This window comes from Nicotiana tomentosiformis, chromosome 7 (genome assembly GCF_000390325.3).
Source record: "Nicotiana tomentosiformis chromosome 7, ASM39032v3, whole genome shotgun sequence".
Taxonomy (NCBI): domain Eukaryota; kingdom Viridiplantae; phylum Streptophyta; class Magnoliopsida; order Solanales; family Solanaceae; genus Nicotiana; species Nicotiana tomentosiformis.
In genome coordinates this window covers 30,939,233-30,951,588 of record NC_090818.1, presented here as the reverse complement: position 1 = coordinate 30,951,588, position 12,356 = coordinate 30,939,233, and the positions used below count along the sequence as shown (strand labels likewise).

Genomic DNA, 12,356 nt, shown 5'->3' with positions numbered 1-12,356 from the left:
ATGTCCTATTGACCATCACCCATTACTCAATTCGTTTATGGTAAGGGTAGGGGAAACCTCATGATACACTTTACTACATTTGGTTGTCATCTATCAGTCTAAGGCCATATGCTGTGTGGTAGCTTTTCATCTTGTGCAGCCAAAATTTACTCCCATTAACTTTACATTGCATTAACGAATTCACCAAGTTGCCTCAGATGTCCGATGTTCAGAAATATCTACCAATGACATAAGATATGGTAACTACGACAACAATAGCAATGACTCATTCTCAAATTAGTTAGCTTAATTTTTTCTTTCAATAGATATTCCCTCCATTTAACTTGGACAGTTTTTATTCCAATACTAGATAATTTCTCGTAGGGATTTTCTAATACTAGAAGATTCCTATATTTTTTCGGTGAAATAAAAATTATGAACTTACTAAAAAACACATGGCAATTACATGTAATATCCCAAGGATCACCGAAAATTGAACTTGAAATTAAGGGGTGCGCACGCTATGAATCCCGTATTACCAAATCTCACATAAAACGCGTACGTGATGATAAAGTGGGCCAGAAAAGGGTGAATTCAGAAATATAACTGGAGAGACGCCTTTTGGGTTAAAGCAACTAAGAGGAATACAACGTGAGGCAATTAGGTCTCCACCGTTACAAGTTAAGTGATATATACAATCACCAGACACGTATGATGGTCGGACAAATTCCTAAGGGATGACATTGTGTCTCCAAGGAGGGATTCCTTAATATTAGGGCTTTAATTGGAAACCTTACCTCACGCCTGATACACACATCTCTCTCTCTCTCATATTTTTCTTCATCTTTTCTGCTTCTCTTTTCTCATCTCCTTTCCTTTTTCTTCTATAGAGAATTCAACAATGGTTTTCAATTATTTGGCTATGAGTTTTGGCTTAATAATTTGACTCAGGTAGCTGAATACTCTAATACACTGGCAATCGACCAACAAGAGACTCCACCTATATGGAACTATGTGCTATACTAGAAGGACTGCAAATCGCTTGGCGATATCATTTAACACCACTAGAAATCAATGTGGATTCGACAGAGATAATATCTATGATGCACAACCATAACATGCACTACTCACCTATACTCTTTGAATGTAGGTACGTACTTCGTCAACTCGGTAGCCCATGTATCGTGCATGTATACAGGGAGCAAAATAGAGTTGCAGATAAGCTGGGACAATATTGAGCAACACTGGAAATGAGCGAGATGGCCACTATTCTGTCACGACCCAAAACCAACCGTCATGATGGCGTCTATCGTGGAACTAGGTCATTCACTACTCAACTATCTTAACACAGTAAAAGCTTTGAAATTATAGACGGAAGCAATTACTATTTAAGGAAAAAACCTTTTTGAAACAGAAATAAACCCGCAACATAATACAATCTATCCCAAAACCGGAGTGTCATCGAGTACATGAGCATCTATACCACGAACAGTCTACTACAATGTCTAAGGAATAAGAAACTGAAATGCAATAAAGATAATGAAGGAGAGCCAAGGTCTGGGAACGCTATGCAGCTACCTCGATAGTCTCCGGAATCAGCTGCTCAAATATCAACACCCGCTATGACTGTGAACACCTGGATCTGCACACGAAGTGTAAGGTGTAGCGTGAGTACAACCAACCCAATAAGTAACAATAATAAATAAAGAACTGAAATAGTGACGATCTACACAGTTATAGTTCATTTATAGTGATCTCAACAAGACAGTAGACCTTCTTCTAAATCCGGCAATTTAAGTCAAATCAGTTTATACATGTCAAGTTCAAGTAAAATTTGGATATAGTATCTCTCAAAAGTTTCAAAACAATGACATATAGCAACTATGTGCAACAACAATGAAAGCAAATACTGCCTCTCAGGGCAACAATCACTCAGTCTTGGTTTACTCACTCTATTTCAGTTTTATTTTAGTTATTCAGTTTCTTGGTATCATTTAATTGGATTTTTTTTAAAATGGCTAAAAACTATTTCTAACATTGGCTTGCCTAGCAAGTGAAATGTTATGCGCCATCACGGTCCCGAGTGTGGAAATTCTGGGTCGTGATAACTTGGTATCAGAGCACTAGGTTGCCCAGGTCTTACGAGTCACGAGCAAGCGTAGTAGAGTTTGGAGGATCAGTACGGAGACGTCTGTACTTATCTCTAAGAGGCTATAGAGTTTAGGAAAAATTTCATTTCCTTCTTTCTCTATCGTGCAATTTTATTCTATAATTGATGATTGAACCATTATATTCTTGTTCTCTTGCAGATGGTGAGAACATGCACAACATCTATAGTCGGACAGGAGCCGGAGCCCCCTGTGGCCGCTACTACCAGGGGCAGAGGCCAAGGCCGAGGTAGAGGTAGAGCTCAGCCTAGAGCTCGAGTACCGGCACCCGCAGTGGAGCCTCATATTGATCACGAGGAGAAGGTTCCAGCTCATACTGTAACCGTCAAGCCAACTCAGGTCCCGATTGGGTTTATAGCCACTCCTTTGATTTAGGATGCTCTAGTTCGTTTGGTGGGCCTTATGGAGAGTGTGGCCTAGATCGGTATATTCCCGGTAGCACCAACCATCTCTCGGGTCGGGGAGAAGCACAGACTCCCGCTACTCACACCCCGGAGCAGCCGGCTCCCCAATATAAGAATCTAGCAGCCCCTTCATTTGGGGTGGTTCAGCCGATTGTTGCGGCACAGGCCGGTGATAGGCCCGCTATTTTATCTAAATTTGACCCCGACCTTTGGCCCATTATAAATAGATTTACTAGGGTTTTTGTGGGACATCTGGTCTGAAAAAGAGTCTACTTTTAGAGCATTGAATAAGCCATTATTTTGGAAGCTTTTGAATAAAGAATCTTTTATCTTTGTAAGCTTTATGACTTCATTTATTGCTTTGTTCTTGGATTCTAGTACGAGTAACTAGTTTTAAATACTAAGGTTGTGGGCCCTAAATGGGTGTAATATTAATGTGTGTTTACCATTGAATATATATATATGGTTGGTTGGTATTTATTCATTTCTCACGCTTCATTTAATGTTGGTGGTTGCAAACATTGACTAATGTCATTTCATTCTATCTTTACTTGGAAAAGTGGGTTAGGGTTTGGTAGAATTGAATAGCAAAAACTCAAGGCTTTAAACCTTTTTTAATAGAATCGCTTAGGAATAAGTGGTTTTTATTTGGCATAAATTGGTTGTTCTTAATTATAACACTTTTATATTTGGGAAAATCATAAATAGAAAATACTACCTAACTATTGGGAAATATTGGGTAGTCATTTAGAAACCATTTGCATATCAAAGGACCTTCCATTAGGAATATATCATATTAACACCGATAACATTACATTCCATTGATGGGGACACAACCTTGGTTTCCTTAATCAAATTAATAACTTTCTCATAACAAAATAGTTTTTTCGATAACTCATAATTATAACACTCTCTTTTAAGCTAACGGAGTAGGATTACGACTTAAGTCAAGTTTCACACTATTCAAGTAACCTTTTCTCACATATTCCCCATGGGATTCGACCCCAACCTAGTTGGGTTATTATATTTGACATCGACCACCTTACACTATTTATTTAGGTGTAATTTGAGCGTATCAAGTCCTAGGCCGGAGAACAAGCAACAAAAAAGGCGACGTTCCTCCGCGGCCGGGGGAAAAAATAAAAAGGCGAAGGGTGCCATGCCCGAGTCGTCCACAGATGCTGTAGTGACGAGCACTACGTCCGAGCTGGCTATAGACACCGTGGTGATTAACCATGATGGAGAAACCGGTAATGATGGGGCTTCTCTACATAAAAGACAATGACCTTCCTCAGTTCAATAGAATGCTCAATCTGGTGAGCTAGTGTAATGACTTGATAGGTCAATTTTGGTTTTAGCCTTCATTTATGTGTTTTGAGACCTCAAATAGCTCCATTTATCCTTTCTCTATTTTTGTGCGCAGTTTGTGTCTTTTTTTGGAAAGTTTTATGTGAAAAGTTGATGAAAATGTGAAATTTTACCTTAAAACTCATTTAAGTTGACAGCGGTCAACGTTTTGTGTAAACAGACTCGGATCAGTGTTTTGATGGTCCCGATGGGTCTATATCGTGATTTGGGACTTGTTCATTACCCAGAATCAAATTTGGAAGTCCCTAATGTGATTTAACGCAATTTGTTGATAACTAGTAATTTGAAGGCTAAAAGAATTCCTAAGTTTGACCGTAGGTTGACTTTGTTACTACCGGGTTCAGATTTCAGTTCTGAAACTTAGTATAGGTTTTTTTCAGTATTTATAACTTGTCTGCAAAATTTGGTGCAAAACGCAGCTGATTTGACGTGATTCTGACGTCTGGTTGTGAAGTTGCATGTTCTTGAGTTTCTTTGAAAATATCATTCATTTTGATGTTCGATTCGTAGTTCTAGGTATTATTTTGGGATTTTGATCATGGGAGCAAGTTCGTGTGATGTTTATACACTTGTGTGCATGTTTAGTTTGGGGCCCGAGGGGCTCGGGTGAGTTTCGGATAGACTACAGAGTGATTTTTGAACTTTGAAGAATGTTGTGCATCAAGTATGCAGATCTTGTATTTGCGAGAACCTATTCGCAAATGCGAGGTCGGGCTCGTATATGTGATTTTGGTGGTGGCTGGGTCAGCTTCGCTTTTGTGAAGTTAAGTTCGCAGATGCGATGGTGGGCAAGTTCATATTTGCAAAATTTTGTGTTGCATTTGCGACTAAAGGAAAATTGGGGCAGACTCGCATTTGCGAGTTGATTGTTCGCATTTGCGGACAGCCCTTATTCGCATTTGCGATAACTTCATCGCATTTGTGACAAAAGCAGGCTCAGTGACTTTTTTGCTTTTGCGAAGAGTTGATCGCTTTTGAGATCATCGCAATTATGAACTATGTTTCGCAATTGCGATAACTGCAACTGGGTAAAAGAGGGAAAAACGGGATTTAGCTCATTTCTCACAAACTCTCAAACCCTAAACACCCTAGAGGCAATTTTCTAAGAGATTTTCTTCCCAAAAATATTGGTAAGCAACTTCAATCTATTTCTTTTCAATTACCCATTACTTTCCAAGTATTTTCAACATTAAATCTAGGATTTTCATGGTAGAAATTAGAGATTTGGGTAGAATTGGGTTTTGTTTTTGTAAAATTGGGATTTAGACCTCAAATTGAGGTCGGATTTCAAAACTAATTACATAATCGGGCTCGAGGGTAAATGGGTAATCGAGTGTTGGTCAGAATCTCGAGGTCTGACCAAGTGGGCCCGGGGTTGACTTTTGTTGACTTTTTGGAAAAAGAGTAAGGATCTTAACTTTATGTATTGTAATTGATTTCCCTAGCATTATTTGTTGATATTAAGTTGATTTTGGTTAGATTCGATTGGTTTGGAGGCGAATTTTAGAGGAAAGGCTTCGGTTGAACTTTAATTTGATTGTGGAGCGAGGTAAATGTTGGGTCTAACCTTGATTTGAGGGAATTAAGAACCTTTGAACTATATGTTATGTCAATTATATGTGTAACGGCGTATATGTGAGGTGACAAGTGTATATACTCCATCAAAGTAATTGTTTCCGTGCTTTCCCGTATTTCATTAATTATCTTATTCTATATCTTAACTGTTACATGCTTTAATTGCTTTCTATGTTGTAACTTGTTACTTATTATCTATTTACTCCTGTATTAAAATGTTTGTTCCATGATTCCATGATTAATTGCTACTTGCCTTAATTGTCTTACTTGTATACTTTAACTCATACATTTGGATTGTCTTGTTGCTTTGTGTTAATTGTAGCATTCCTTGATTTGGTACGGGGTTCTTTATTGCTTTGCTTTCATATTCTTTTATCATAGATATTGTCGTGAATTGAGTTGTTGAATTGATTACATTTATTGATTTAGTTTATGGATCAGGTTGCACGCCCTAATATGTGAAATAAGGGAGGATTGATATTGATATGGTAAAATCGGGTTGCACGCCACAACGGAGTTTATATGTGATTTTGATATGGTGAAATAAGGGAGGATTATGGTATTTATTCTGATTATATGGTGGGATCGGGTTGCGCTCCACAACGGATTTTATATGTTGTTCTTGCTATTGATATGGTGAAATAAGGGAGGATTGTATTTGTACGTTGGGATCGGGTTGCGCGCCGCAACGGATTGTGTGTGTTGTATTCATTATTGTATTGTGTTTGCTTCCGCTAGTTTCAAATGATATACTGAGTGATGATATTTCTAGATTCACTGATTTCGAGGATTGAGTTATTTTCATTAGTTTACTGCTTCGCCGGTATTTCCTGTTTTTCTTTCCTATTATTATTATACTACGTATAGGTTATTATAAGTGACCCTCTTTAGCCTCGTTACTACTTCATTGAGGTTAGGTTCGGTACTTGCAGAGTACATGGGGTCGGTTGTACTCATACTACACTCTACACATCTTGTGCAGATTTTGAAGTCGGTGCTAGCGGCAGTCATTAGATTGTTCGGATTGATTGCTTGACGGAGACTTAAGGTAAAACTGCACGACGTCTGCCGTTTTGAAGTCCCCTTTCATTCCAATCTAGCTATTTGCTGTATTTCAAACAGTTATGCTTTCATTCAAACTTTTTTTTGCAGTACTCTAGTCGTTCATGTACTTGTGATACCAGTTCTGGGATTGTATCTAGCTGTCGTTATTATTTTGGTTTACTCACTCTATTTCAGTTTTATTTCAGTTATTCAGTTTCTTGGTATCATTTAATTGGATTTTTTTAAAAATGGCTGAAAACTATTTCTAACGTTGGCTTGCCTAGCAAGTAAAATGTTAGGCACCATCACAGTCTGAGTGGGAAATCTGGGACGTGACAAGTTGGTATCAGAGCACTAGGTTGCCTAGGTCTCACGAGTCACGAACAAGCGTAGTAGAGTTTGGAGGATCGGTACGGAGACGTCTGTACTTATCTCCAAGAGGCTATGGAGTTAAGGAAAAATTTCATTTCCTTCTTTCTCTATCGTGTAATTTTATTCTATAATTGATGATTGAAATGTTATATTCTTGTTCTCTTGCAGATGGCGAGAACATGCACAAGATCTACATTCAGACAGGAGCCGGAGCCCCTTGTGGCCGCAGTAACCAAGGGCCGAGGTAGAGGTAGAGCTCAGCCTAGAGCTCGAGTATCAGCACCCACAGTGGAGCCTCATATTGATCACAAGAAGAAGGTTCCAGCTCAAACTGTAACCGTCAAACCAACTCAGGTCCCGATGGGGTTTATAGCCACTCTTGTGCTTCGGGATGCTCTAGTCCGTTTGGTGGGCCTTATGGAGAGTGTGGCCTAGGCCGGTATATTCCCGGTGGCACCAGCCATCTCTCGGGTTGGGGAGGAGCACATACTCCCGCTACTCACACCCCGGAGCAGGCGGCTCCCCAATATCAGAATCTAGAAGCCCCTCCATTTAGGGTGGTTCAGCCGATTATTGCGGCACAGGCCGGTGATAGGCCTGCTATGTCTTCTGAGGCTTTGTTGAGGCTGGATAAGTTTACCAATCTCTTTCCTATTCATTTTAGTGGTGCACCTTCTGAGGAACCAAAAGATTATCTGGCCCGGTGCCAAGTGTTGCGGAACATGGGTATAGTTGAGACCAATGTGGTCGATTTTACAGTATTTTAGATGACTGGTTCCAATAAGAAATGGTGGAGATATTTTATGTTGACTAGACCAGGTGGTTCGCCTGCACTTACATAGGATCAGTTCTCACAGCTATTTCTTGAAAAGTTCATCATTGTCACTCTGAGAGAGGATTACCACAGGTAGTTTGAGCATCTTCAGTAGGGTAGTATGACTGTTACCCAGTACGAGACTCGATTTGTGGACCTAGCTCCCCATGCCATTATCTTGCTCCCTACTGAGAGGGAGAGAGTGGTGAGATTCATCGATGGGCTCACTTTCACTATCAGGCTACAGATGGCCAAGGAGACTGGAGATGATATTACTTTCCAGAGGGCCGTAGATATTGCTAGACGGATCGAGATGGTTCGTGGTCAAGAGAGGGGGCCGATGTCTGATATGCGGCCTCGTCATTCCGGTAGCTTCAGTGGTGCCTCATCTGGAGGCAGGGGTACCTTTGGTAGAGGCCATCCTCCCAGACCATTTTAGTCATCGCTTCAGGCATCTCACAGTGCTTCAAGAAGTCATGGTCTTTATGTATCTCATTTTGGACAACCAACCTAAAGTGCACCATTAACTCATATCAGTGCGCCTCCGATTCAGCGCTATCACCATGGTTATCCAGCCCGTTTCGGTCAGCTTCAGTAGCCACATCAACATGATGGGTGTTTTAAGTGTGGAGATACTGGTCACATTAGGAGGTTCTGTCAGAGATTTTTGGGTAGCATGCCACAACATAGTTCTCGTGCCATGGTTCCGTCACCGATTGATCCACCGCCCACTCAGCCAGCTAGAGGTAGGGGCCAAGGAACCAAAGGTGGAGGTCAGACCGTTAGATGTGGAGGTCGGGCTATTAGAGGTGGAGGTCAGGCTGTTAGAGATGGAGGCCATCCAAATAGAGGCCATCCTAGAGACGTAGGTCAAAGTGGTGGGGCCCATCCCCGATTTTATGCTTTCCCAGCTAGACCTGAGGCTGAGTCATCTGACGCCGATATCACAAGTGTTGTTCCAGTTTTCCATAGAGATACTTCAATTCTATTTGATCCGGACTCTACTTATTCCTACGTGTCATCTTATTTTGCTTCATATCTAGTTGTTCCTCGTGATTCTTTGAGTGCTCCTGTGTATGTGTCCAAGCCTGTGGGAAATTCTATCGTTGTAGATCTTGTCTATCAGCTCGTGTGTGATTACTATTGGGAGTTTTGAGACTAGTATAGATCTCCTACTTCTTTATATGGTAGACTTTGATGTTATCTTGGGTATAAATTGGCTGTCACCTTATCATGCTATATTGGATTGTCACGCCAAGACGGTGACCTTAGCCATGTCGGGATTTCCTCGATTAGAGTGGAGAGGGACTTTTGGCCATTCTACCAGCAGGGGTATTTCTTATGTCAAAGCTCAACGTATGGTCGAGAGGATGTCTGGCTTATTTGGACTATGTTCGTGACTCGATTGCGGAGGTTCCTTCCATGGATTCAGTACTAGTTGTGCGTGAGTTTCCAAAGGTATTTCCTGCAGATCTATCGGGGATGCCACCCGACAGAAATATTGACTTCTATATTAATTTACCTCTGGGCATTCAGCCCATTTCTATTCCACCATACCGTATGACCCCGCCAGAGTTGAAGGAATTGAAGGAGCAGTTGCAATATTTTCTTGATAAGGGATTCATTAGACCTATGGTCTCGTCCTAGGGTGCGCCTCTATTGTTCATGAAGAAGAAAGATGGGTTGATGAGGATATGTATAGACTATCGGCAGTTGAACAAGGTCACTATCAAGGATTGATGACTTATTTGTATCCGTTGTCGAGGATTGATGACTTATTTGATCAGCTCCAAGGTTCCAAAGTGTTTTTGAAGATTGATTTGAGGTTTGGCTATCATCAGTTGAAGATTAGGTCATCCGATGTCCCTAAGACAACTTTTCAGACTCGGTATGGACATTATGAGTTCCTAGTGATGTCATTTGGGTTGACAAATTCCCTAGCATCATTTATAGATTTGATGAACTGGGTATTCAAGCCCTATTTGGATTCTTTTGTGATTGTATTCATTGATGATATCTTGATCTACTCCGGTAGTCAAGAGGAGCATGAGCAACATCTTCGGATTGTACTTCATACTCTGAGAGATAGTCAGTTATATGCCAAGATTTCAAAGTGTGAGTTTTTGTTAGACTCGGTCGCCTTTTTGTGGCATGTTGTATCGGTAGATGGCATAAAGGTGGATCCTAAGAAGATTGAGGCAGCTTAAAACTGGCCTAGACCTACTTCAGCTACAGAGATCCGGAGTTTCCTAGGTTTAGCGGGTTATTAGCGCCGGTTCGTGGAGGGTTTTTCATCCATAGCATCTCCATGGACTAGATTGATGCAGAAGGGTGCTCCGTTTAGGTGGTCTGATGAGTGTGAGCTGAGCTTTCAGAATCTCAAGACTACTTTGACTACGGCGCCAGTGTTGGTGTTGCCCACAGGTTTAGGATCCTACAAGGTGTATTGTAATGCATCTCATGCAGGGCTCGATGTAGTATTGATGTAGGATGGCAGGGTGATTGCATACGCGTCGTGGTAGCTGAAGGTTCACGAGATGAATTACCCTGTTCATGACTTAGAGTTGGCAGCCATTGTTCATGCGCTGAAGATTTGGAGGCACTATCTTTACGGCATGTCATGTGAGGTATTCACGGATCATCAGAGTCTACAATATTTGTTCAAGCAGAAGGATCTCAACTTGAGGCAGAGGAGGTGGTTGAAAGACTATGATATCACCATTTTGTATCATCCCAGGAAGGCCAATGAGGTGGCCGATGCCTTGAGTAGAAAGGCTGTGAGTATGGGTAGCCTTGCGTATATTCTAGTTGGTGAGAGGCCACTTGTATCAGATGTTCAGGCTTTGGTCAATCAGTTCGTGAGGTTAGATATTTTGGAGCCCAGTCGTGTTCTAGCTTGCATAGTCTCTCGGTCTTCCTTATATGAGTGCATCAGAGAGCGTCAATATGATGACCTTCATTTGCATGTTCTTAAGGACACAGTGCGTCACGGCAGTGCCAAACAGTATACCATTGGTGATTATGGGGTTTTGCAGATGCAGGGTGGGATTTGTGCGCCTAATGTGGATGGGCTTCGTGAGTTGATTTTTGAGGAGGCCCATAGTTCCCAGTATTCTATTCATCCAGGTGCCGCCAAGATGTATCACAACTTGTGGGAGAATTATTGGTGGAGGAGGATGAAGAAGGATATAGTTGCATATGTAGCTCCGTGTCTGAATTGTCAACAAGTAAAGTACAAGCATTAGAGGCTGGAGATTCCTGAGTGGAAGTGGGAGCGTATTACTATGGATTTTGTTGTTCGTCTCCTACGGACTAAGAAGAAGTTCGACGTGGTATGGGTCATTATGTACAGGTTGACCAAGTTGGCACATTTCATTCCTGCGGCAATTACCGATTCTTCACAACGGTTAGCTGAGATCTACATCTGCGAGATCGTCCGTCTTCACGGTGTGCCTGTGTCCATCATATCTGATCGAGGTACGCAGTTCACCTCACACTTCTGGAGGGCTATACAATGTGAGTTAGGTAGGCGGGTTGAGTTGAGTACATCATTTCACCTCTAGACGGACGGACAGTCCGAGCGCACTATTCCGATATTAGAGGATATGCTTCGCACTTGCGGTATGAATGTCAGTGCTTCTTGGGATCAGTTCTGTCACGCCCCGAACCTAGGAGCGAGACAAGCACCCGGTGCCTCACCTAACCTGGCGTACCAAATTGCGACTAAGGGACTCTGAACATATAATGTCATACTTTGGCCATAGGGCCACCTTGCAAGACAATTTGCGAAGCAAAATATAAAACTGAATGGAAACTAGCGCTAACTAAACATCAATATAAAGCTAGGCCGACAAGGCCGTCCATAGCTACTACAGCTGACAAACCATCAAATATACATACCAGGCCTACAAACCCAACATACTGCACTAACCAACATGATATGTCTACAAGCCTCTACTGATAGATGTATTGTGATCGGAACAGGGCCCCGAACCTACCCATATTATATATATAAATACATACATAAGATGCACACAAAAACCTAGACCCGATAACTCCGAAGGATGTGGAGCTTACCGATCAGGCTAAACTCTGGAAACACCTACTGAGGAGGTTTACTCGTCTGTCTATCTGAACCTGCATGCATGAAATGCAGCGTCCCCGGAAAAGGGACGTCAGTACGAAATAATGTACCGAGTATGTAAGGCAATAACATAACTGAAAATCGAAACTGAACTGATAATATAATAACTAGAAGTAACTGGGAGTCAAAGATGATCTGGAGATATACTTACCTGCTGATAGTGACTAAACTCCTTCAATATAGTAAGTAAAATAATTGTACGGCCTTATAAGGCTCGGTATATATAATTGCTCTGCCATAGTAGGCTCGCTCATAGGCGCTCAGCCATACTAGGCTATGTATCTCGACCATGCTGGGCTCTCTCATAGACGCTCGGCCACAGTAGGCTCGATATATAACTTTCCATCTGATCAGAGGTTGCCCAATAGGGGCCTGCCCATCGATTATAGCTCGATGGTAATGAAAATACTGTAATACTGTATATATAGGCTTGCTTCTCTCTTGACTGGAAGAAGACAATACTAAAATTGAATATAGAGTCTCGATAA

At 41.5% G+C, this 12,356-nt stretch overlaps 1 protein-coding gene across 1 annotated transcript; it reads left to right on the top strand.

Annotated features, from left to right (window-relative positions):
* Positions 1 to 7,845: 7,845 nt before the first annotated feature.
* On the top strand, positions 7,846 to 8,880 carry LOC138895429 (uncharacterized). The gene is made up of 2 exons (XM_070180116.1): positions 7,846 to 8,040; positions 8,350 to 8,880. Exons 1-2 carry the CDS (start codon positions 7,846 to 7,848, stop codon positions 8,878 to 8,880), a joined length of 726 nt encoding a protein of 241 aa, XP_070036217.1.
* The last annotated feature ends 3,476 nt before the right edge of the window (positions 8,881 to 12,356 follow it).